The sequence below is a fragment of the Archocentrus centrarchus genome, chromosome 10 (genome assembly GCF_007364275.1).
Source record: "Archocentrus centrarchus isolate MPI-CPG fArcCen1 chromosome 10, fArcCen1, whole genome shotgun sequence".
In the NCBI taxonomy this organism is placed as follows: Eukaryota; Metazoa; Chordata; class Actinopteri; order Cichliformes; family Cichlidae; genus Archocentrus; species Archocentrus centrarchus.
This window is the reverse complement of record NC_044355.1, coordinates 9,184,340-9,211,446: the sequence shown is the minus strand read 5'-3', so window position 1 is coordinate 9,211,446 and position 27,107 is coordinate 9,184,340. Positions and strand designations below refer to the sequence as shown.

Here is a 27,107-nt window from a genome sequence, read left to right as displayed (position 1 = left end):
AACAAACCATGGTAAGAGTCTCGGTGCACATTGTGCCTGCTGTTGGTTTTTATGCCCATGTTTTATTCTAATTGAGGGCACATCTGGAAACACCAGCAATAACTGTAAAATACCAATCTTCTCCGTTTCATTTCACCCTCACAGACAGAAACGCTGATGACTACATCCATCTGGGGACCAGTAACCAGAAGCAGGTTTCAAAATGGTTTAAAGATTAAGGTCATACCACTGAATTGGAGTGGCTATAATTGAGACAAAACCCTTCAGGTTTGTACTGAGAGAAAGGCAAAACAAACAAATCCTTGTGACATAACATACTAGTTAGACTGTTAATACTTAGACAAAACAATGGACATAATGCATAAGCATCTGTGTCTGCACATTTAATTCCCAGTCATGACAATATGCTTGCACTTTAGTTCAACATATCCAATCTCAACTTGTAGAAATATAATGCACAGCCGATTTAGATTTTAAAACTTTGTACTGATTACATGCTCTGACAAGCTTATGCCTAATATTGCAGCTTGTGTTGTTTGGCATGATATCAGAGAAGATGGCTAAAAAGGTGATCTGACATGATTTACAGATGCATACAACACGTTACCTAATATGACGAAATTAGGAAACGCACAATCATTATTTGGCTTGATAACATTTTTCTTAATATAGCAGGTGCACAATAGCCTGTAGAGTACAACCTTCACTGCAGCTTAAAGGTTGAACGTTATAGGCAGCCGATTTGAAGCCAAAGGCATGGATCAATACCATCTCACCAAGGACTCTTGCAACTTGACTCATTCAGAGTATTTAGTGTTTAAAGAGGTTTAAGCAATGACCTCCATTAATTTATCTAAATCATTAAATATAAAATTTGTGCCACTGTGGCAAAACATACAAGGTATCACCTAACAAGCCTCTTTGAGCCTTTAGTTCCTTTCAGAGGATTTTTAAAGCCTAATATTCTCTTTGACTTGTGCATGACACACAGCTACACAGACAAGGGCATGTGATCAACGGGGTGTCTCTTAGGCAATCAATGAAATAAAGACAGAGTTAGATATGAAAATGCCAAGTGTTTACTGAAATACACACAGAAAGACACGTATGGTGTATTCTGTGTGTACAAACACAATCACTAGAGGAAGAGTGCTAAATCAATGAAAAAGAAGAAAAGAAAAAAAAAAACAGATTGAAAGCAATTTCTAAAAGCCAGAGGGAGCAAAAAAGCAGCCCAAGAGTAAATACATGTCAAACCATCTGTCAGCTGATGTTATCAGCTAGAGGCCATGGCACAGGTCAAACAGGTACTTTAAACACACAACCACATGTGGACACACAACCCTCTGTGCACAAGCACACATCCACTGCATATACACAAGCACACCACATACAAACAGTGATAGAGAGAGACAGCTGTTGTCTGATTCTGCCTGGGAGCTGCAGCTCCTCAACACCACTGCCTGTTCCTCCATTATTCACCTCTAGGCCACAGAATGATCCTCAATGTATAGCGTGGCTGAGAGTGAAAACGGCTGTCTTTGATGTTAAACTATCCCTAAACAACAGCATTTGCTTGCCTATTCTCTATACAGCGGACAATGGCTGCAAGCACCGCAGCCTCTAAAACAGATAAATATGATCAAAGTAAAACCAAACCTGCCATATTTTTGAGAGTAATCAATATAATATAAAGGAATTATCAGTTGTGCTGGCACTAGAATAGCATTGTAGCACCCACCTCTAGAGTTTCCTGCAGCTTTTGACTTTTTAGCCCATTATTTTGATTCTGACCTTCACACACAAGGTATAGTTGCCTCTTACAGCTCTTGTTATACCTCCATGTATAACCAAAGGCAACAGTTTCCAGCTCACGCAAGCTGAGTGCACTCTACCAGCCCAGCAATAAAGTGTGTGTGTGTGTGTGTGTGTGTGTGTGTGTGTGTGTGTGTGTGTGTGTGGGGGGGGGGGGGGGGGGGGGGGGGGGGGTTATGTTTCTTGTAAGCTACGGCAAACCAAATTATAAAATGCAAGTGGACTTTTTGGATGTGTAAGCAGTCAACGGAGCACATGAATTCATTTTAAAAGACCATTCTGCCTCCTTAACCCTACAACACTAACGTGAGTTTTGTAACACTGTCACTCTCATGTGGATGAAAATCACCCAACGTTAGTTGAAGGTTTATTTAGTTTGAACCTGATGTGACTAATGTTTTCTTATCTAAGTGAACAACCTAGCCCTCCAACAGATCAGAGACCCGTCCAGGGTGTACAGTGCCTCTTGCCCTTTGTCAACTGGAAGAAAATGGACAACTTTAAAAGCTTTTTTTTTTTTGCTCCAGGTAAAATTATGCTCATGTGTAAGACTGATCCAAAACAGTGAAGCTGTAAAACCAAAAACAATGAGCTGACAGATACTAGAACGCATCATAGTGTTTGGAGGAACTGGGAGTAAAGGCACTGACTGATTTATTAGGTTCAGCTATACTTCAAGATCTCTACCAGTTGCCTGTGACCTCACTAGTTCAACTCACTTTTCCGTAGGCCATTTTCCTAAAGCCTAACAGACAGACTCAAAGACTCAACTCAGGTTAAGCCAATAGTAAGAGCTGAAATAACTTCACTGATCTCCCACTTTGAGACGAGCAAACAATGTCACACAGTATCTCTGAGAAGTCTCTTCTTGGGTATTGTAAGTGTAAAACAGCTTGAAGAGAAAACACTTCAAAAAATATCTGAACAGGGATGTTTTCCTTGTATTGGGACGTATTCAGTAGCAGAGTGTCCACTCACAGTGGTGTCTTTCACTTGCATTTAGGGTCATGCTGTGGTTCTTGGTGTATGCAGGAAAGGGAAAGAATGGTCAAACCCCCAAGGCCTGATGTAAACACTCTTAACCACATAATAGATTTGAAAACTTTCTATATTTCAGAGTATATACAAAAGAGTGATTCTCCAGTGAGCCTCTCTCTCAAGGACTGAGTGAGGGATGACAATAATACAAAAGTTATCTTTTCTGTCATCAGCTCAACTTAACATGTGTCATCTTGCTTCCTACTTAATCCTCAAGTTGTGTACTAAGAGACCTCAACAAGAGCTATTATAAGCACAATTTCTGTTTTCATAATTCTGCAGCACATCTGATAATTGGAGCAACAGTTCTGCTTTGGACCACCACCTACCTTCAACGTGAAGTTTGTGCACAAGTTGTTCTGCCACGACAAATTCTGTTATTAGTGTGCATCTTACATGGGCTCTAACTTGCATCTTAAAACTGTTGTTTTTCATACTATGGTTCAAAGAAACTTACCAATCAGATATGCTCATATATGGTCCATTAGACCCAGGACTGCAACACATGCCAGACCCTCCATTACATACAACCCATCATAATGGCAATTAAATGCTCCATTTGGCAGAGAGAGAAAAATAGTGAGCAGACAGGAGATGACAAAAGTGCTGTTAGACTTGAAAATGAATATGCTTTTAGCTCTCAATATCATCCTCAATCATTTATTTGAGGGGAAAAAAAAAAAAAAATCTTATAATTTATTGGTGAATTGGGGGAAAAGACTTGGATAGAGTTACCTGTGTCCTGAACACACTTAGAGGCGGTAGAAACTGACTCACCAAGCAGCTTGTATCTCTTCCTGTGGGAGGCAGGGGTGGAGGAAGGGGTGGAGGAGGATAGGGCAGAGGTCTGGACCTTAGTCTGTGTCTGGATCTCACAACAACTCGATTGGGAAGGCACCTGTTCTGTAGCTGTGCTTCATTCACAGTACTTACTATTACAAGGACTCTGCTCTTTCCCATTACTTATAACTATCATCACTTGTTGTATTATGTTGGGCATCAAAGAACATTTGAACTATCAGTACAAAAATAAAGAACTTTACATTGAGACAGGAGTAAAACAAAATGTGATAATGTCTAATTTTCCATAAATGATGTGATTGACACAGTTTAATCAAAATGAACCAACCTCTGCTTGTTTGCGCCACATGTCCAGGTTCTTGCGCTGAGCTTTGGAGAAATGGTCCCATGCCTTTTGTTTGGAAGCAGCTTGGAATACAGACACAATCTGTTCAACTGTAGCAGGATGCAGGGAAGGACCAGAGACCACCCAAAGACAGAGAGGGAGAGAGAGAGAGAGAGAGAAAGAAAGAGAGAGGACAGTTGGGAAGGAGCAGAGGAGTGAAAAAGTGGAGTCAACTAGGGATGTAAAGAACTGTGTGTGTGCGTGCGTGCATTCATATGTATATGCATGTTTGTGTTTTACTTACCAGCTGATGCCAGCACATCATCTTACGGATGGGTGATCAGATAGTTCCCACAAGCAAAACTTAAATAAATCATACATTTGCTGCACAGCACCATTAAATTATATATGATGAACTGGTTTATGCAGAGCAAAGCCTGTTGCTCTTTAAGCTCTATAGAACAAATAGCTGATTTTGGTTCAGACTGAAACACAACTGGATTACTGAACTTGGCAGAGTCACTCGTAAAGCCCAAAGAATAAACTCTCCAGAAGTCTACCAAAGTCTTTCCAGAAGCAAGTCTTGTAATTCTGTTGCCATCTTGAAATGTTTCCAGCTGTTAATCAAATTAATCAGGACAAAAACTCTATCTACTTCACTTAGCTTCATACTACATAGCAAACAAATTACTGGGGGTTCAATGCATTTAACAGGTATGGTATAATTAAAACTGAGTGGGTTGTGATTAGCCAAATATAGCACTGTGTCTAACAAATTTTAACATATTAGGTTTAATCTTGACCCTGGGTGAAGAGAGCTATTCATATTTTTGTTTTTGCTGCCAGTTCAGTTCCTTTTAAATGCAAGTTGGACATATCACAGGTCGGACATATGACAGCTTTCCAGTCATAATTATATCTTGGATGCTGAAGTGCTATTTTAAAAACGAGAAATTATGGTAACTCTGATGTGATGTGAACAAGGCAAAGAGTACAGGCTCTCAGAGCTGCTAGGATAGCTGCAGACTTATTGTTTAATGAGGGACATTTTGCTCAGCAACTGCCAGTTGCCAAAAATAACCAAGGCTGACTCCAAGTCAGCTACTGTTGACCACTATGCAGCTCCACTGCAGACATGGGCTCTTAAGAACCTTGCCCAAGGACAACACATTGTTTAAGTAAGAAAGTTCCCGATCTATTTACCCTGTGCAGATGCCTTGCCTCTGTATATGCCATAAGCTTCAAGCCTTGCTGCTTAAACCTTTTATACAACTGTAACTACAAAGTCATTTAAAGGGTAGAGACTCGAGCCTGGATTGAAGTGAGTGAGCTTCTTTGGGCCATCACACCTAATTAGCACCAGGCAAAAAGCCAGAACCTTTAGCTTTAAGATCTCCATTTATCCTACATACGATGTGTTTGGTGACATCTCCAAATGTCCAAATATATTCAGTCAGATTTTATCTTATGTGCAGTATATTAAGCAAGTGATTCCCCCATTCAGATACCTGTCTGTTGTCATGTGGATGGCTGATGGGGGGGGATCTGTGTATCTCAGAAGCCCTAATTTACACAAAGGGGAGTCAATAAGACCACCAGTTAAGAGTGAGTGAGCGTGTGTGTTTGCAGAGTGATGAGAGATAGAAGAGTTGAAGGATCAATATCATCTTCCCAGCACCCTGTAATTTGATGGATCCAATCAGTGGTCAGGGCAAAGAGGAGGGACATGCTCAGACAGACTTTCAGGCCTGTGAGCATATATGTATTTATACATTTTGTATACTACTTGTTATCAACATGGCAGAAAGTTTTTCAAATACAAGCTCTTCACTGCCAATTATCTTTAGAAAAGAAGCATTATTTCAGGAAAAGCAATATGCTTTTTGAGTCTTTTTCAGGACTTTGAGCAGAACTTCAAATGTAGTGAGGCAGCAGCAGAAGGTAACAGTGCAAAAACCTGGGCCTATAAAATTATGCTAGACTGCTGAGAAAAAGTATTTGCCCCTTTCCTGATTTCTTGTTTTTTGCATATTTGTCACACTTAAATGTTTCAGATCATCAAACAAATCACGACAAAGATAACCCAAGTAAATAGAAAATGCAGTTTTTACAGTATTTAAGACATTACATTTATTAAAGGAAAAAAAAAAACCCACCTGGCCCTATGTGAAAAAGTTAAATTTCAACAGCTACACTCCAGCCTGATTACTGCCAGACTTATTGAATCAAGAACTCACTTATCTGATAAAATGAAATAGGTTAAAAGATCATCATGCTATTATCTAAAGAAACCCATGAACAGGTGAGAAACAAAGTAAGTGAAAAGGGTCATTTCTTTGGCTTTAACCTTTTTCTTTTATCCACAAATAGAGAAAACTTGGAACAGTGGGTTATGCACCTCTGAATGGCTCAAAAACCTCCCAAAACAAAATGAAGGTTTTGGTGTGGGATAAATGAAAGTCCAGATTTAAATCATGTTGAGATGCTTTGGCATGATCTTAAACAGGCGGTTCATGTTCCAAACCCCTCAAATGTGGCTGAATTAAAACAATCCTGTAGAGAAGAGTGTGCCAAACGTCCTCCACAGTGATGTGTGTTATTGCAGTTTTTGCTGCCAAGGGTGGCACAACCAGTGACTAGGTTTAGGGGGCAATTACCTTTTCACACAGGTCCACATAGGTTTGAATAACTTTTTTCCTTAATAAATAAAATGATTATTTAAAAACTGCATTTTGTATTTACTCAGGTTATCTTTAATATTAAAATTTTTCTCAGCACTGTATACGCAGCAATGGACACTAAAGATTAAGTGTGCATGTTTTTGTGACTTGGGTGAAGAAACCTTGTAAGGTCACATATTGCATCACAAACAGCTGTTATGACAAATAATACCTCCCCACGGGAAGCCAGTCTGAGTTATTGTGACAATGCTAAAGAAAACTTAGACAAAGTCACGAACTGGAATATGTTTGGCTGAAATAATTGAGGATGGCTAATGCAAAAACAACAGGTCTGCTTCTCCTTCTGTAGGTTACATAAATAATATATACCCACCTTCTATGTCTTGCATGTACATTATTTACCTAATGAGCAAAGTAAAACAACAGCTGCAAACTAATGGATGCCCTTAAGGATGTTTACACTTTATTTAACATGCAGGTGGTGACAAAGTGCTTCAGATTGTGGTGTAAATGAGCACCTGAAGAGCTAAAGCTGTCAAAGGTGGGTGCTGTGGGAACAGTGTTTTGCCTTTAGCTTTTTATCAACTTAAACAGGTAAAGTACACATTCCCTGTACGTGTTTGGCCTCCAGTGCATTCTAACAGAAAATGTGTTAGGCTACTTGCTACATTTGTCTGAAGGCGACCTTAATAACATTCCACCCCAACGTTTTCTTCCAACAACAATATCTGTACTTTTATTCTTCTGATGTTTTAAATATTCTGCATTTTAGAAGCAAGAAGAAAGGGAGCAGGAGCCTTACAGGAACATTCTTATTGTTAGGAAAGAAATTAAACTTACCTTTAAGCCTTTCTTCCAACAACAAATTAGTACAAGACAAAATGACATCTATGACAATATTAAACTTAACCTTTGAACCTGCCATGTGTAGGTATTTCGATTTGTATGCAAACACACACTCTGTACGTCATGTAAGAGACTGTGAACCATGTCATACTTACTTTTTAGTGGATTTCAGTTCTCCAGCCATACCAGGCTTGATTTGGATTCTGTCTTTGCCTAGCTTATAAGCTATTTACATTCACTGTGGGTGTGCAATCCTAAAACTTGCACTGAACCAAAAAAACCTAGCCAAAGAAAGATTTGACTCATGCCATCTTATCCTCTTCCTGCACATGTATCGCAGAACAAGGAGGTTACTTACAGTATACACAGTGGAAATATTGTAATATACATCCAAGTGTGTGTGTGTGTGTGTGTGTGTGTGTGTGTGACTAGCAACTCACATTGAGCCAGTATGCCAGCCAGAGCAGTCTTGAACTTGTCTTTGGCTTCTTCCATCTCTTTTTCATGCTGACTCTTCTCGCTCATCAGCCGACGGATGTGGCTGTTGGAGGACTGGATCATGGAGTAGAAATTGTTGGCATTTCTGCGGTTAACTTCACCTCGTTCAAGCCAGGTCAGGAGCACACGAACCGCTTCAGCAAACTTGCCGTCATCTGGACAAGAGAAAGAGTAAAAGTTAGATTCAGCCCAGAAAGCCCAGTCTCATGAAACAAAGGTGAGACGACGCAGAGCAGTCACCAAACACCAAGCATGATTATAAAAGCAAACTTCCCAGCATAATCCTATGAGGCTGCAATTTATGCACTGCTTTCTGGTTGGTAATAAATGTTTCATATGATAAACAGTGAAATGCAGATAATATAGCAGCATTAAAAACATTTTTCTCCTGTACCGAAAGTAGAAAAATTAAGGGAAGGGTTAATATGAGCAAGGCAAACAAACAAACAACAACAAAAAAAAACCTCATGAAAAATAAAACAAGGAAATATGGAAGGAAAATTGCACCGTTGGATGAAAAGGAAAAAAACTTTTTATTATGACACATGGCCATATATTTGGAAACAAACAATATTGTAGACATCAATGACAGCTAAGGGAAAGGTAGAGGGAAGTTAAAAAAAAAACACAAAAAATAAAACAAGGAAAAGTGGAAAGAAAATTGCACTGCTGGATGAAAAGGGGAAAAAATAATTTTTATTATAACACACAGCCATATATTTGAAACAAACAATATTGTACACTTCAGTGACAGCTAAGGGAGATGCACATAGAAGTTTTTTTTAAAAAGGAGGGGGGCTGTGAAACCCATTTATAGGTGGTCTAGGTGAAAAGTTTCTCTATAGGTGTGTTGTCAATAAATGCAGGAGTTGGGTACAGCAATATAACTGGCTGGGAGAAACAGCTAAATCCGTTTTCCTCCTTTGGGGAAGATTCAGGAAAAAGCAAAGCTAAATCTGAAGCAATAGTTGGGATAAAAGTTTTCACAACAGCAGCCCAAAGTGATCAGAAACAAATCCTTGGCTAGACTGGCACAGTGTTGGAGTTCTTCTCACCAAAGGCTGGGGAAGGGAGAGCTGAAAGAGACTCACGCAGATGGCTGAGAGGCACAAAGTCGCAGACATTTTGTTATTAGGCAACTATGACTGAGACCTGGAAGTGTCACTGCTCATTAGTGAAACAAGTTTATTCAGCCAGAAACTCGACAGAAAGCTGAGAACAGAGAGAAAGAGCTGAGAAGAAAAAAAATAGAGAGGATGAGCAGGGAGGAGAGTAGAAGAGAAAGGACAAGATAAGAGAGAAGCGTGTGCTGAGGGGACAGTAAACTAATATACTGTGTTTAACAGCCGTTCTGTAACATCTTTTGAAAGCAGATTTGTTAGAACATCAGAATTACTTTCTCAGATTTACCAGTTGCAGTTTAAGGCTGTTCCTGTAATGTCCTGCACTGGGAAATCCCTGCAAACACACATACTCAACTACTGTCATGCCTTATTCCCTAACTTGTCAGTTTATGGATTGCATGAATGAAGTCAGAGCCATGAGACCTATTTTTGTATTCTCTTAATAACAATGTGAGAAAAGGAAATAAATTTCTTCCACACATGACAGGTTTTTCCCTTCTGCCAAACTGCGTTTTTTATGTTTGCGCTCTCATATCCTGTATGCTTTTCATTCTACATGCTTCACAGATTGCCAGCATCCATGTCTACCTTTGATCTTGTCTCCCAGCTGGCTGCACTCATGCTCGGAGTAGTGGACAATGGGAGGAGGGGATGGTGGCCGGAGGCGATCTTCTTCCAGCTTGCGTCTATGACGCTCCTCTCTGGCCAACATGCGCTGGCGACATTCCCACTCATAGAGGTCATCTCTGGCCTGTGCGAAGTCAACATGGAGGCGACCAGTGTCTTTTTTGTCTGTGCTGGAACCCAAACGGATACGATAACCTAGGGAGGAAAAAAAATTGTAAATAAAACCAAAAAGTGGTAGAAAGATGTGGGAGGTGCATATGAAGCAGATGGACCAATGGCAAACTTACCAAGAGAAGTGAGGTATTTTGTGTACACAGTTTTAATGTCATTTTTATAGTGTCATGTGCAATCTGCAGGTGCATAAATGCCTGCTTAGTAACAGCATGATCACATGTATTATGAGTATGTTAGTCTACTGATTTCAGAAGTAGTCTAAACCACTGCTATGTTTTTCCAGTCTCATAAAGCCCCTAGTCTTATTAGTTACTTTATAGTTGAGAACATCGGGGGGGGAGTAAAGGGTAACGTGACATCTGTCATCAAATTTTGACTGTCACGGTTCCACTGCACAATGCAATGCATGACTACATCTAACTGTCAACTTCACATTTCCTGTTTACATCAGTTTCTCATTAAACTGTGTTTATTTTTCTATGATACTCTATTAGTCTTACACCTTCTACGCTGCTCACAAAAAGGAGAAAAAAAATTATTTAAGTTACATTTGATTGAACTGAAAAGCACTACATTTAAAAAGGAGTGTGACACTAAAAAGGTGTGTGAAGTCTGTACCCACTGGGGATTCCCTCTGTGCTAACAGTGAAACACTTTCCCTCACTTTAAACAATGTGTATTTAGACAATTTCACAGAAATTGTTTTATTGGGGCCTACCTGTTCATTCACCTCTAACGTGACCTCATCATTACTCTCTTTTGTTAGATCCCTTAGTTTGAGAAGATATATTAGCTGTAGGGTTTCTGGAGTACAGAAGGCCTGCATCCTTTTGGGAATACACAAGGGAGACTTAGAGAGGCCAATTACTTCTCTAGTGGCACTGAAAGACCACAATATCCCTCATTACTCCCTCTTCTCCTCACTACTTCCCACTTATCCCCACTCTCCCCTCCTTACTCAATTTCCACTAATGGCTGGTTGTGGACTAAAGTGAAATCTGGCCCATTTTGTGATTTAATTGCTTTGAAATGATCAGAGAGAGCATCCAATGTGTGTTTTCTGTTGCACATGTGCAAGAGTGTGTTTTCCAACTGAACAAAGTAATGATGTTCAGTGTGATTTACTGATAGGCCCAACATCCTCTCATCAAAAGGAAAATAAAAGGGGGTGAAAGAGTGCTGGATGCCAACAAAAGCAGGAAAAGAAATGAGCGCGAGTTCAGGGGTTTCTGCTCCTGTCTGCTGTTACTGCTTCAAGCTCCCAATCTACCACTGCTTCAATATTTCATATAAGGAGCTCTTGGTGTGCTGGGGCTGCCTGAGGGGGTGTCATTTCTGGGTACAGTTGTTTGCACAGGGTGCGTGTGTGCACGTGAGAACGTGTGTGTGTGTGTGTGTGTGTGTGGGGGTATTATTTATGGGAGAACTGCATGGCTCTGTCATCTCTCTAATATATGGACCTCCATTCCCACATCTCACTGTAAGAGTACAGGCAGACGAGATCAAGGGATCTCTCATTCAAACTCATTCTCACACACCTGCCTGCCTGAACATACAATAAGGCAGCGAATATTTCTGAATTGGGTGCTGGGTTAAGTTTTTTTTTTTTATATACATATAAGAGTCCATAAGCCATGGTTAGCAGAGATGGGGTGGTGGGAGGTTTGTTAGTTGTTTTTCTTTTTTTTTTTTTCATTTTTGCCTTAATGGTAAATGTTTAAATGTTTTTTCTTTTTTTGTTGGAGCCTCTGGTAGGCTGTAGTTGAAGTTTCCACTGTTGCCCTAAATTTGTTAATAGGGAAAAACCAGTAGTGAATGTAAATTTCATTTCAGAATGATCTTTTAGTGCTCTACCCAATGAAGCATTCTTAATAATCAAATGCCCTTTTTTGGTACAGCCAGAAGGTTTAACCTGTTTCTTCTGCCCCGCTGATACTAGAGGTAAGTAGAAAATTACAAGACTTCTTTGAGCTGATAGGAAGGGAACAGTAACTCAAATAATCACTTATTACAACCAAGGTATGCAGAAGAGCATCTCTGAACACACAATGCCTCGAAGCAGATGGGCTACAGAAGCAGAAGACTGCACCAGGTGCCACTCAGCTATGAGCAGGTAAATGAGGCTACAATTCACACAGGCTCACCAAAACCGATAACAGAGGACTGGAAAAAACTTGGTTGGTCTGGTGAGTTTCAATTTCTGCCCCAACATTCAGATTGAAGGATCAGAATATGGTGCAAACAACATCAATCCTGCCTTGTCAGCAGTTCAGGCTGGATGTGGTGTAATGGTGTGGGGGATATTTTCTTGACACACTTTGGGCCCCTTAGTACCAAATGAGCATCATTTAAACACCACAGCCTATCTGAGTACTGCTGCTGACCATGTCCATCCCTTTATCACCACATGGTAACCATCTTCTGATGGCTACTCACAGCAGGGTAACATGCCATGTCACGAAGCTCACATCATCTCAACTGGTTTCTTGTACATGAAAATGAGTTCACTGTACTCAAACAGCCTCCACAGTCACCAGATCTCAATCTAACCAAGCACTTTTGGGATGTGGTTGAAGGGGAGATCTGCATCACACCTGTGCAGCCAAAATAATCTGCAGCAACTCTGTAATGCTATCATGTCGATATAGACCAGAATCTCTTCTAGCAACTCATTGAATCTATGCCATGAAGAATTAGGGCCGTTCTGAAGGCAAAAACCGGCTACTAGCAAGGTGTACACACAGAGTTTGTGTTTAACTTTTAGCAAGGGTCTCAATGTTTTCCAACACTGTTTGGTTTGTTTGTGACAGAATTTGACCAAAGTACTGAAGTGCTCCAATTAAGTCATATAATATTGTCCATAAAGATAAGAATGGCAGTAGGACATCTACATGCTCATAATGTGACTATTCACGTGGTACTTTAAATAATAAATAAAATTAAGATTTTAAACGTATGACCTCTTACCAGACAGGAAGAGAGCCTTGTCCACAGTAGACTCCTCTGCAAATCTGATATGGCAGAAGTTCTTCTTGCTTTTGCGTATGGCAGTGATATCGCCACACTGTCCAAAGACCTCCATGATGAGCTGCTCTGTGGCATTCTCTGGCAGGCCACCGACAAACACTGTCTTACACCCTGGAGGCCGTTCTCTTGTGGCTGGAGGGGGAAGGTCTGTGATAAAGAAGAGTATTTATCACTATGTGTGACAAGGCTGCAAAAACCAACCCGAATAATGCAAGTAAAAGGGCAATTGGTAGATAGCACTTCTTAATGTTAGGGGTTCAAAAACAGACTGCATCGTTTCTCATTCATACACACACACACACACACACACAGTCATTGGTGTGTGAACTTACAACACAGACAACCCAAGAATATCTATCCATCCATCTTCTTCTGCTTATCCAATTCAGGGTTGCGGTGGGGCTGGAGTCTATCCCAGCTGTCATAAGGCGAGAGGCAGGGTACACCCTGGACTGATCGCCAGTCTATCGCAGGGCTAACGCAGTGAGACAGAGCTATTCACACCTATGGGCAATTTAGAATTACCAATTAACCTAACCCCACTAACTGCATGTCTTTGGACTGTGGGAGAAAGCTGGAGTACCTGGAAAGAACATACAAACACCACATAGAAAGGCCCCAGTCAGATGGATTAGTACCCAGGACTTTCTTGCTATGAGGCAACAGTGTTAACCACCGTGCCAACGTGCTGCCCTCATTATAATTCTTACCCAAAAATAATTCAGCTAAAACAGTTAGTAAAGCTGAAAACAATACATGCTATTGATTGTATTTTGCCAGAGAAGAGTGTTTTTCTTCAAACTTCAGTGAAAGCATTATGCTGCTTGTAAATAATAATAAAAAAAAAATTGTACTTTTATCACTTTATTATAAAAATGTATTTTTCAGCTTTAACGTTAAAAGTATTTTTTCTGTCCTGTATATTAAACATGCATACAGGTTAAAAATATAGATAAGAATACAAGAGAACTAAAGGCAACCATACAAATAAGAACTGGTTTATCATGTAAATAAAAATATCTACTAAAAATAATGTAAGCGAAGACTCTTGGCGCAAAAATGAAATGCAAAAATGAAACTCATTATAATTAAGCATCCCATCACCAAATAATGAAAAGACAGACAAAAGGAAATACAGGCATAAATGAAAAATCCCCCCAGAAAAGGCTTCCACATTTAGGCTGAGAAAAATAAGGGCCAGATCACGTCCACGCTAAAGAGGAAGATGACATCTGTATATAATACAAGCAAAGACCAAATTCTGAGGGCGATGCTGCACATTTCCAATTTAGTCATATTTAAAACATAGCACTCATGACCTAAAAAAAATTATAAAGCTTAATGTATGAATAATGACACCTTGGAGCAATATGCTCATATAGTTTTTTGTTAGAGAAACTGAAATATCAAACCATCCCATCCATGAAAATGAAATCCTATTGGCCCCAAAGTGACAGATCCCTTAATGTGGAAGGTCTCTTGCACTGCAGAAATCACTTATTCATCACAGATGAATGTTGACTAATTTAATCTCCAATAGATCAGGCTTCTCATCCATGATGAATATGATTAGCAGGGTCTATAAGAAGTGAACCAGCTAATCAGTGTAACACAGAGGATGCTGTATTTCTACAGTAGATGTCTACTAGGAAGCCTCTGCTATGCCTTTGCAACTGGGGGCTGAACTTGGTTGGATACCCGAGATATATGATGACGGTTGATTGGATCATGTTGGTACTGGTCAAGGAGCTTAAAACTAAATACTAGTTTTAGTATTTAGCTGTATTTAGTTAAAACTAAATACAGCTTTCCTCATATTTTAATTATTTTACCATATCTATAGGTGCTTGCGATTTCTGTGTGCTTTGTGTTTTTCATACTGTGTTTTACTATTCAACAGATGCACAACTAATTACTCTTAAGACACCCCCCCCACCACCAAAGTGATGCATTGATGATTGTAAAGCAAGAGCTCAAACATAAATGAAAGCTCTGGATTCACTGCTCCGTCTTCAATCCAACCCTGTTCTATAGTACAAGAGTTGGGTGATGAAAGAATGAATGAGCAGCTGTGAAACTGCTCAGCAGGGTGGCTGATCTCATTTTGCAAAACAAAGTAAACTGGTAATGGGCTCATTCTACAGTCTCACATTCAGCAAGGTGCAATGTTTGGAGGTTTTCGTAACTATTTATATTTAGATAAACAGTTTAAACACTCATACACCCTAATTACTAATACAGTACCCGTCAAAAGTTTGGACACACCTTCTCATTCAATGTTTTGATTTTTTTCATACATTGTAAATTAATACTGAAGTTATCCACACTATGAAGGAATGCAGAAGGAATCATGTAATAAACTTTAAAGTGTTAAACCAGGTTTAAGATTCTTCAAAGTTGGCACCTTTTGTTTTGATTACAGCTTTGTACACTCTTGGCATTCTCTCAATCAGCTTCATGAGGTCATCACCTGAAATGGTTTTCCAACAGTCTTGAAGGAGTTCCCAGAGGTGCTGAGCACTTGTTGGCTGCTTTGTCTTCAGCTCAACTCATCCCAAACCATCTCAACTGAGTTTAGATCAGGTCATCTGACACAACACTCCATCACCCTCTTTCTTGGTCAAATAGTCCTTACATAGCCTGGAGGTGTGTTTGGGGTCATTGTCCTGTTGAAAAATTCAATGATGGTCCCACTAAGCGCAAACCAGATGGGATGGTATGTCGCTGCAGAATGCTGCGGTAGCCCTGCTGGTTAAGTGTGCCTTGGATTTTGAATAAATCGCCAGCAGTGTCACTAGTAAAGCGGTCCTGATGAGAGCCAGTTTCATCATAACGTTTGATGGTCTTTATGACTGCACTTGAGAATAATTTCAAAGTTCTTGAAATTTTTTGGATTGATTGACCTTCCTTTCTTAAAGTAATGATGGGACTACCTGAATAATAAAGGTTAAAAAAAATGGACTGTCATTTTTCTTTACTTAGCTGAGTAGTTCTTGTCATAATATGGATTAGAACATTACTCAAATAGAGCTATTCATTGTATACCAACTCTACCTCTTCACAACACAACTGATGGTCTCAAACACATTAAGTGCAGTTTTAATGCTGAAGTTACTTGAGTATGCAAAAATGCAAGAAAACAAAATCCCTGTCGAGGCAGGAGCAAAGTCCAAAATCCAAAAGCCAGGGAAAACACAGAAGGAGCTTGCAGGAGCACTGATGATGACGCGACAAAGGGCAGGTGAAAACGCAGGCAATATATACACACGAGGTAACAAGACAAGAGGAAACAGCTGTGAAGAACAGGTGGACTGAGTGACCCTAATGAGACAGGGGAAGTAAAACCGAACACAACACACAGGGACAGGAAACTGTCAAAATACAACAGGAAAAGACCAAACATGATACAAACATGGACTTGATGCAACACGGGGAATACTAAATATAGCACATACGAGACAAGGGATGATGACACAGAGGGACAAAACAGACACTGGAACACAGAGATGTGGGGAAGACAAGAAGAACAAAGGGAAACTGGAATGAAGTACAATAACTATAACTAATAACTGGATTCAGAAAACCACAAACAAGAATCTAAACTACAAGCAAACATGAAACACAACAGAAATACAACCAAAAAAACCTCACAGAAAGTAGTCATTTATGAGTTATGTTCTTAATAAATTTGTGACTTATGAGGGATAGTACTACAAGAATAGACATTCTCCCTTAACAGCACTCAGTACAATCACCACGGCCTCAATATAACACATTTTGAACTCAACTTTCATTTTGACATGCTGTTTGGTTGGGTTTAGGAACCAAAACAACTTGTTTAGGCTAGGTTAACATACAAGACCATACAAAGAGTAATTTTCAGGGTAACTTATTCATCTCAGGTCTTTTACATAATCTGTATTGCTTTCTGTTATCACTGATTACAATGGATGATAACTGCCCACTAATCTTTGTAGTTAGTAGATTAGGGCTGTTAATGACCATCCCAATGATCAGAAGTGATAATGAGAAATCAATGGCCAGTTAACATCCAGACTGGGTGCACACACAGATAAAAGTTAAAAATCTGCGTGATCCTACACAACAAAAAAGCTCTGTCAGATGAAAATTATGCAGCAAGTTGATGCAGTACATTGGTTCATAGCCTTGAACAATCGGAGCCTCTTTCAACTGATTTTCAGAAAATCTCTGAAGTGGATGGTTATTAAAAAGGGGCAGTTCTATGTGTACTGGCTGTTTTCTTGTTTAACTGCAAAGGAATAAACCTTGTGCATTTTTAATGTGTTTAAGGTATTAGGAATAGAAGCTGTGTAAAAAGGATTTACTGGGTTCAGGGAAGGTAACTTTAGAGTAGGTAGTAGTTTCTTAGTTAAGTACAAGACATTATCAGCTAGGACGCTGATAATGTCTTGTGAGTTACTTGGAGACTATTAATACTTGTTATATTTATTTACAATAATTAAGCATATGTTATTAGGGAAGACTGACTATTTTTGTGGTGGTGCTATAACCTTATAAGGCATATTAAAAATGTAATCATGTACAACTTCATTGCTTACCATCAATAACAAGTAATTTCTGAATGGCCTAGCAGCTTTACAACATGGTCATGCAGAATAAAGGACAAACAAGTGCTTCATAATGTCTAATAAAAAGAGCCAACTGGCTATGCACTCTAATAATAACTAGGTGAATTGTGAAATTTAACTCAGACACAGTTTAAAGCCTTGCTCTAGGCAATAATAAACTTTACATTGCTAACTGTTCCACTGTTTAGTTATTATAAATACAATATACTGGAGCATATAATAGACAAGGAAGAAAAAAAGTTAGGGGAAGGAAGTCTAGCTGTGAAAACATAACGATCCAAAGTCAGAGTTTTCTTTTGGCTAAAAAGCTTTATCAGCTCATAATCCCCTGCTGTCAGAACTCCTTGTACTTGCATGCAGCACTCTGAAGAGCTACAAACAAACTTTATGTCCCGGAGCCTGAGCCAGCACCATCACTTTCTTTTAATTTTTCCCCCGTATATCTCTCATACCTTTACACACAGGCTCCCACAACCCATCCCTCCCCGTGCCTCTCTTTTTCTTTAAATGTGACCGTTAAAGCAAATCATTGACTGTTTCATTCCTTGACCTCTAGAGTTGGCGGATTAGACTAGTTTTTCAGTTGAGATGGACAGAAAAAGTAAAGGCAGAGCAGAAAAAAGCTGCGATAGCACGAAAATGCTTTGTTGGCGGATGCAACAAAGAGTTCCAAATTAACTGACCTTTTCGGTCCACGAGTGGCTGATGGAGCAGGGAGGACAGAGAAGGGAGAACAGGTGCAGTGCAGAAATAACCTAATGTGACATGTTGTAACTTATCTGAGAAAATACAGTGGAAAACCTCGGTTATTTTGGCTTAAATCTGTTAATTTCTGTGTATCTTTTAAAACTTAGCAGGAGTGAAATCATTTTGTAATCCCCTTGGCTGCCTGCTGTGCTACTGAACTGCACTGTTTATCACAATAGAACATTTTATGCAAATGAATTAGAAACAACTCTCCAGATGAGCCATTTGTGATTTCCAGATTACAGTAAATACATGATATCATAGAGGACATCAAAGCATTTATGAACAGTGCAAGTGATTGCATTTTATGCAAATACAATAAGCAAGTGAACCTGAGGCTAAGGAAACATAGGAAGAGGATGGATCGAGCAGCTTTTGCAGTATCTTTTGTGGAAATCATACCACATAAATAATTTTTTTAAGGCTTTATGTGTTTTAGACAATGCACACAAAGGAAAGGAGGATAGACGGGAAAAAAGAGCAAAGGGAAAAAAATGAAAGAAACTAAACTGAATTTTAACAGGTTAAAAAGAACAAATTAAAAAAAAAAAACATAAAACACTGCCTCAAAATAACCCTGTGATTTTCTATTGTATTAGATAAAATTACACATACAGTTACATGGAGGTGGCTGTAAAGCAAACAGACTGGCTAATTTTTAGTCCAACCCTGTCCCAGATGCCTGCTGTCTGTATGACCACCCAGTGGTTTGCTACACTCTCACTGGTTATTTGCAATCCATCATCTTGACTGCCCAGAAACCTTTTCATGGTCTGAGAAGATGCTGCAGAGAGGATGCTTCATCCCTCAAAGGGCTATAATTCACAAGATAAACTACATCTAGACACAATTAAGTACCCATGCTTAGGTTCATTCATATCAAAAAATAAGAACTAACCCATATACATGGTAAAAGATAAATGGACTGATTCTTATCTAGCACTTCTCTACTGTACATGAGCACTCAAAGCTCTTTATACATGTCTTATTCACCCCTTCACACGCACATTAACACAAGCACGTTCTATGCCTAAGTGCTTTCTATCTAACATTCACACACACAATCACACTCTGATGAACACATTGGGAGCAACTTGGGATTCAATATCTTGCCCAAGGATACTTTGGCATGCAGACTGGAGCAGCCAGAAATCGAACCACCAACCTTCCAATTAGCAGATGACCTACTCTACATCCTGACACACAGCCACCTCAAGCTTACAGCACCTGGTATTCCCAGGCGGTCTCCCATCCAAGCACAAACCAGGCCCAACCCTGCTTAACTTCTGAGATCAGACGAGATTGAGTGTGCTCAGGGTGGTACGGCTGTAAGCCGTGAAGATTTAGAATGGAGAAAATGGCACAACTCTCTCACAACTGAACACAGAGACCCTCACATCAGTCTCTGTTGATAATTAGTTTGGTTTCATTACAGTGGTTTGTTGACTACTGTCTGAAGACATTTTTGACGCAAACAGATATGTGCAATGAAAATATGGTCATTTTCAATGGAGGTGTGCTTGTAGCGCACAAGACTGACCCGAAATCCATCAAGAACTACATCAAGAAACTGAAACAAACAAGCCAACTAAAAGCTTCTGAGCATCCTTCCTAAATATTTTATACTGAATGTGTTTATATGTAGAACTGGTACACACCACATGAATACTCAAAAACTCTTTAAAAGGTCTCTCGCACCACACCAGAGGTTTGGATAAGAAAGACACTTATCACTGAAGTGGGTCCATAGATCCAAATATTTGGAGTTGATCCTTTGTAAAACATTTGGGCGGGCAGAGACGGTGAACCAGTGATCAATAATGAATTGGGAGGGTTTGACTGAAGTCAAGGAGGAGGATGCAATGAGAATAAGGGCTTGATGAGGATGAACACTGATGGTAAGGCTATGCACACTTAACAGATAGATGAGAGAGAGAGAGCGCAAGAGCTGGGGGAGGGCTGAAAGGGTAGTTGTTGCTCAGCAAAAAAGGTCAGTGAGCGAGGATGCTGCATGCGGTGTCAGGTTGAGTGTATGCAGCTAGAGGGTAATGACTACTTGTGATGGACACCATATGCAGCCTTGTTGCCAAGATGCAAGTGCTTTCCTGTGATATTTGCTTAACACCTCAATGCAGCTAATGCCAGTGTTTGTTTCCCTGTAACAGCTCAAACCATTTGCAACAATAACACAGCTCTGGTTCCAAGCAGCAGCAGCCTTAGTTATAAAACGAATGGGACTACTGTACCAGAGGTCCCTACACATTCCATTTACAGCAAGCTTTATACTGGCTCAATGCTGAAGTATAATCCAATCCAACTGTATGATATGTTCTCTGGGTAAACACATGACAAAGACTTCAAACAACTTCATCTCTTAACGATTTGTCCCAACCAGCACTGTTTTGCATCTCAAAGCACCTTTGACAGCATGCAGTATGAAATAATGATTCAGTGCTATTACAACGTTCTCCTCTCACTCACCCGTCAGTTCTGCCATACTGGGAAAACAACACAGCTTTAGTGAGACAGATGCTAAAAGATCATATTCTTAAAAATAAAACTTACTGCCATTTTACATTTTTTTGATATGAAAGACTGGGCCAACTTTTTTTCTGCTAAAAAATATCTATATATACACTGGCAGAAAAACAGTCTAAGTAAGGTATTTGACCCACGATTTTCTACTGCTGCCTGTAGATTAAACTTTGTTTTGGCTGTAGAGGTCCCCAGATATATTCCACGTCACGTCCAGCCCTGTCCTACAGCTCACTAACGGAGATCGTGAGAATTAGGCGGGATATTCATCGATCAGCCACAACATTAAAACTAATGACACGTGAAATTAATAACATTGATTATCTCATAAAAATGGCACCTTTCAGGGTTGGGACATAATAAGCAGCAAGCGAAAAGTCAGGTTTTGAAATTAATGTGTTGGAGACGGGAGGAAATGGGTATGTGCAAGGATTCAAGCAACTCTATGGCAAAACTGTGAGGGCTAGACAACTGCTGAGAGCAACTGCAAAATGACAGGTCTTGTGGGGTGAAGTTAGTACCTTCGAAAAGGTTGTCAAATGAAGGATAACCAGTGAAGGCTGGCCTGTGTGGTCCAATCACACACAGAAGAGCAGGTGTACAGTAGCCCAATGTGTGTGGTGTGTCAGAACACATAATTCATTGCAGTTTATTGTGCAATAGGGCTGTTTGATTATAGAAAAAAATCATAGTCACAATTATTTTGGTCAATACTGAAATCACAATTTCAATTTAAACACAATTACTCATTGACTTTGTAAAACACTGCATTTATTGCACTTAAACAACGAATTCCTTGAAATCTAGAATATATAAATTAACATATATAAATTAAACACAAATAATAAATAGATAAAACGGAAAGACAATGCCAGTTATAACGACTAATAATAATAGGAGGAGAAGTTATTTATACCAAATTAATTCTCACATTTTAGTGTCACAATGTACAATGACAGATCCTGTTCATGTATGCAAAAAGCTTGGTATAAAGATAGGGACATGAGTCTAATCAGTTTCCGGGGTTTTCAGGGATGAATCAGGGTCCGGTGTGGCCCTAATTACATCCACGGAGCAAATATTGGTGAGGACATCTCCCTACCATCCCTTGCTAATCATGCCGTGATTGGTAGGGACATAATGGACATTATTTGATATTTCTCAGGAGGTGCAGGTCAGGTTACAGCATAGATTTCCTGCTTGATAATAAATGGTAATTAACACATAATGCACCTGCACAAGCATAAGCGCCGGCAACATCGCTGGTCACATATGTAGAGCCGCAAAGACTCAGCGTTGAAGCATAAATCAGAACATAATGTGATAAAATTATTTTAATAATAATCATTTTTCGTTGATTACACTGTTTTTGTGATCATTTGGAGCCAAAACAGAAAAGTTGAAATCAAAATTCGATTAATTGCACAGCCCTATTGTGTAGCTGCAGGTAGATCCTTTGCCATAGCAAAAACCACCTGCAGGAGCATGTGAGCTTCACACTTAGATCATAGAACACCACATGGTAGAGACTTGGTCTGAAAAACATGGCCAACAGTAGTAGTAAGTTGGCTTTCAAATTCCCTTGATCTCAAGTGATTTAGTCTCTGATATGTGCTGAAAAAAACAAAAAAAACACAGCTGGTCCCACTTTGTAACTTAAAGGTTTGGCATCTGACGCCTCAAGATGCCTTCAGAGGTCTCGTAGAGCTCCGTTCAGTGCAAAGCTCCTTTCAGATTTTGACTGATGATCAACCCAGACATTTAAATTAAGAAATATTACTTTAAAACAAAGCCCCATTTTTTAATGTTATTGCTCACTTAACATTTATTCAACTAGAAATACAAGAAATGGAAGGAATATGGGAACTGCCAGGTGTCAAACTGTAGCTGTTGTGGTTACGTTGCATATACCTGACTGCAGTTAGGGCCATAAGTATTTGGACAATGACACAATTTTTGCCTCCGAGATCAGGCAGACTGACTTGGTCATTGAAGAGTATTCCATTTATTTCCCTTAAAAAACTCTTGAGTTGCTTTTGCAGTATGCTTTGGGTCATTATCCATTTGCACTGTGAAGCTCTAGCCAATCCGTTCTGCATCATTTGGCTAAATCTGAGCAGAAAGTGTAGCCCTGTACACTTACAGAAATCACCCTGCTACATCTATCAGCAATCAAATCATTAATAAACACTACTGACTTGTTTCCATTGGCAGCCATACATGCCCATGACATGACATTTCCTTCAAGATGTTTGACAAATGATGTGCTCTGCTTTGGATCATGAGCAGTTTCTCTCCTTCTCCATACTTTTCCTTCCCACCATTCTGGCACTACTTAACCTTGGTTTTGTCTATCCAAAGGATTTTTTTTCCCCAGGTCTGGGCAAGCTCTTTTAGATGTTTCAACAAGTTCAACAGAACTATACAGCCACTGCAAAGCAGAGAAGCAATTAGTTAGACAAAGAGGTGATTCCCTTCAACCAAGGGCACAACCTTGCCAAGTACCTGAATTGGTTTTAGTCAGTCACCTTAACTGACACACACACACTGAGCTGCTGACCTGAACAACACAACTCTCAGAGTCACAGAAAGACACAGTCAACCATCTGGTTGAGGTGGCAAGTCTCACTGGGCATTACCAATCCTGTAGGCCTCCCACAGAGGTACTTGACTTTCATGAGAAAAATTAAGCTTTAACAGTTTCTCAGTTGTCTGCCTATTTTAAAACACCTGGTTTAAAGTTTAACTGCTTTTTTGTGACATTGCAATAAGTGACAGGTAAAAAGATCATAAGTAGAGATGGGGATCAAATAAGTGAGAGAAGAATAAGTGGACAGAGTAGAAAGGCAGGAGAGTACAAAGTAAGAACAAGGATGGAAAAAGGTTACCAATTAAGCCTCACGTCCAAGTGCCACCAGCGATTGATAAGGCTCCAAGTTTAGGCCACAGATCTTGCACAAAAAAGTTTTCACTCGTGCTTGTGACTGAGAGTGACTGTGACAGGCTATAAAGTTGTTGGGTAATTTCTTGACAAGCTGATCCCTCATTTAGCCTCAGGGTTTGTAGGTGCCCCTGAACAAAGTACTTGGTTCATTTCTCTACTTGCTCCTGACACCTAGGTAGAAATATGATCCAAAGTGAAGTTTAACTTTTAATCTGCTTTTCTCTCTTGCACTATATTGTCACATATACTGAGCCATAATACATACAGCAGATATACAAGAATATCTTAAAACAGCTTTACGTGTGTGGTGAAAAACAATATTTGCCTAATAAAATTCAAGAGCGCGTGTTTTGTTTTGCAAAAGGATTGTAAACTCGCAAATGCTAATGCTGTAAGGAGCTTTTCTTTTCGTTCACCTTGAAGATGACATGTAGCACTTGTTTGAAAAAAGTCCCCAGGCAGAAAGTTTTATGCAGCGGGAAATCTGTAAAGCAGAGGTGGGATCAATCAAAGGACCCCCCACTATTTTGCTTCCTAACTCGGAATAATTGGAAGGTGGCGGTGAGATAAATATAAATGTCAGTCTGTGAAATGCACACTTATAGTCTGATTATACAAAGTGAGATTTTCCACAGTGTTTGTGTGAATGTATAGTGAATAGGTGTATCTTCTCTCGTATTGACACTTATTTTACAAATATGACAAAACCTCATGGCATGAAAGCCTAGAAAGCGTTAAATCACCCAAACAGATAACTCTGAGGAAGACCTCAGTTTGTCTTTGCATTTTGTTTGGCCATTCCACACATGCATTAAAAGTATAAGGACACTGATAGCAGGAACTAGAAGCACACATAAAACAGAGCAAACATGAGTTTGATGTGGGTTACAAAGTGGCTTGCGTGGGCAGGCTAAAGCAATGTAAATAAAAGGTCCCACTTAAGATATCAATTAATGATCAGTAGATGTCAGCTGGCTTTGACATCAGCTGTTATCAGTTGCTCCAGCCAGGATTCGGGGGTTGACTCTGAAGCTTTCTATGCTCAATCTGAGCTAATTCTCTGCTCAATTTATCTGAAGTTGTTATCCAGGACTCTAGAAAATTATTAATGAGATTTTAAATTCAACTCCCTAATATTTAAAAAAAATAAAGAAATCAAAATTTAAAAAATTATGTGGTTGCAAACTGGATCCTGTTTAGGGTTGTTTTTAAATCACGGTGCTGCATCAAAAGCTTTAATACAAGCAGCTGTCTTCCATAGAAGTGTGGTCTTTTTAGTTGCAGTAGAAGAAAAGGATGAAGCGGTGAGGGGAGCTGGAGTAGGATTAGCATAATACTATGACTTACTGGGGTTGGGGGGGAACAAGGTGCAGCTTTTGCAGTGGATGATCTCCTTGACAACCGGTACGTCCTGGGAGAGAGGTGCAGGTACCATACTGAGGCCGGGCATCATTGGGTTCATGGGGGTAATTCCAGCCATCATGCCAAGGTTAGGGTCGAAATCTGGAGGCAGGAGAGAAATATGAATGAGATCAAACAGTAGTTTCTTCCAAAGGGAAAAAGTAACACCTACACAGAACAACAAACAGACCTGCACCGAAGAGTCCACCTTTGGTCAGCTATCAGCTCAGCTCATACTAAATCTTTTAAGTTGCATTTCACATTATGTGCTTATTCCCTGAGTGATTCGCTGTCAACAACAGTGACACACAAGCAGCCTACACATACTGTAATGGAATACACAGCCATGCATGAATAAATAATCTTGTGAACCACATACATATTTCAGGAAGTTTTTACTGAGTCATTCCTTTCTCTGTCACCCCTGCTGTTTGAATGATGAACTTACAGATAACGCAAGCAGGCCTACATATCAAAGAAACTTTATTTACAATATTGATTCACACTGTGTCTGGGAAACATGGACACACCTACTCTCGTATTGAAGCACAGGCATACACTGCACTTTTATGTGCATACAAGTCCCAGTATGGAACTTTATGAAATGGAAATGATGCTCCCCACCACATCATCCACTGTGTCAACATCACCTGTAGAGAATTTGGAGTTGACAATTATGCCGGAGGGCGAGTAAGACTTTTGCATCTGTGCATGTGCATGCAAGAGCACTGTTCACTAACACAAATCCTTCACAAAAGGTTATATGCAAAATACAGTGCTAAAGTTATGGCTTAAAAAAAAAAAATGACACATGAGTTGAAACAATTTTACAGAAGGTGGCATTTACTGACTGCCAGACACGGTTGGTCATCAGCTGAATCACAAAATACATTATTTAACAAGTCAGATATCTTAAGGCAAACAAATTTCTGTGAAAATGTAACATTTTTATAGTTTTTCCTTTCACTTATTTATAGATATACAGATGTGGTCCTATCAGTCACCACAGTGGGAGGGTTCAGCAGAGCAGACAGGAGGAGTACGGATCCCCACGGTGTTCAATAGCCAGTGAATTAAAAAGAAATTAAATGACATTAGATAACTAAATTGTGTAAAATATATAATGAACCATGAAATTACTGAAGAAAGTATTAAAAATAGACTCATTAATTTTCAGTAACAGATTTTTCAGAACTGTTTGATCATGTCACAGACAAAATGTCAAAATAAGCCTTTTCAAAAGATGACGTTACGGTTATTATTGTTTCAACTGATCATTGTGCTGCTACCAACATCCAATAATGACACAGCAAAACAGTTCATCTCACATTACAACCACCATTTTCCAGGCACCTTTCATCTACTCCTCAAATACTATGGATTATTTTGTCTTGCAAACGATTTGTGATTGATGACTTGTGATTTGCTGTCACGTCATGCTTTTAAGAAGAAGAAGAAACAGCCTTTATTGTCCCACAGAGGGGAAATTTGGGTGTAACAGCAAATCAGTCTGTTGTTAATCAAACTAATGTGCAATGTGTGGACCTTGTGTGGATGCTAAACACGTTAATTACTGTGTTCTCCTTCTATGAAAACTACCATGTTTATGTCATGGCAAAGGTATCAGGTATAGGCTTGTTGTAATGCACTTTTCCCCATCATACAGCAGCTTTAAAAGGGTGGTTGGGATATCGCTTCTGCTTCTTCACAAATACCAAAAACTGCCTCCATCATATTTAGACCAGGGCTCGGTGTGAGCTACACCATCTCCTGCAGGTCTCCATGTTTTTCTTGCTGCTGAAGACAGTGCTTTGAAACTCGTTACATTTCTGGGGCAGTAGTTGCAATGCAGAGTTAATTTGGGGACGGTCAGATTCCTCAGATGTTTAACAGGGCTGTGCCATAATATATTGT

At 39.5% G+C, this 27,107-nt stretch overlaps 1 protein-coding gene and 1 pseudogene across 1 annotated transcript in view; both read right to left on the bottom strand.

The window, feature by feature from the left end:
* The window catches only part of LOC115787151 (ecto-NOX disulfide-thiol exchanger 2), a 48,828-nt gene extending 22,930 nt beyond the window's left edge, over positions 1 to 25,898 (bottom strand). The window contains exons 1-6 of the mRNA XM_030739729.1: positions 25,818 to 25,898; positions 25,140 to 25,338; positions 12,897 to 13,103; positions 9,717 to 9,950; positions 7,947 to 8,159; positions 3,983 to 4,089 (exon numbers count right to left, since the gene is read on the bottom strand). Of these exons, the coding sequence (XP_030595589.1) occupies positions 3,983 to 4,089; positions 7,947 to 8,159; positions 9,717 to 9,950; positions 12,897 to 13,103; positions 25,140 to 25,338; positions 25,818 to 25,898 (1,041 nt within the window). The remainder of the gene's footprint in view (positions 1 to 3,982; positions 4,090 to 7,946; positions 8,160 to 9,716; positions 9,951 to 12,896; positions 13,104 to 25,139; positions 25,339 to 25,817) is intronic.
* Positions 19,529 to 19,647, bottom strand: LOC115787522 (uncharacterized; annotated as a pseudogene).
* Positions 25,899 to 27,107: the final 1,209 nt, after the last annotated feature.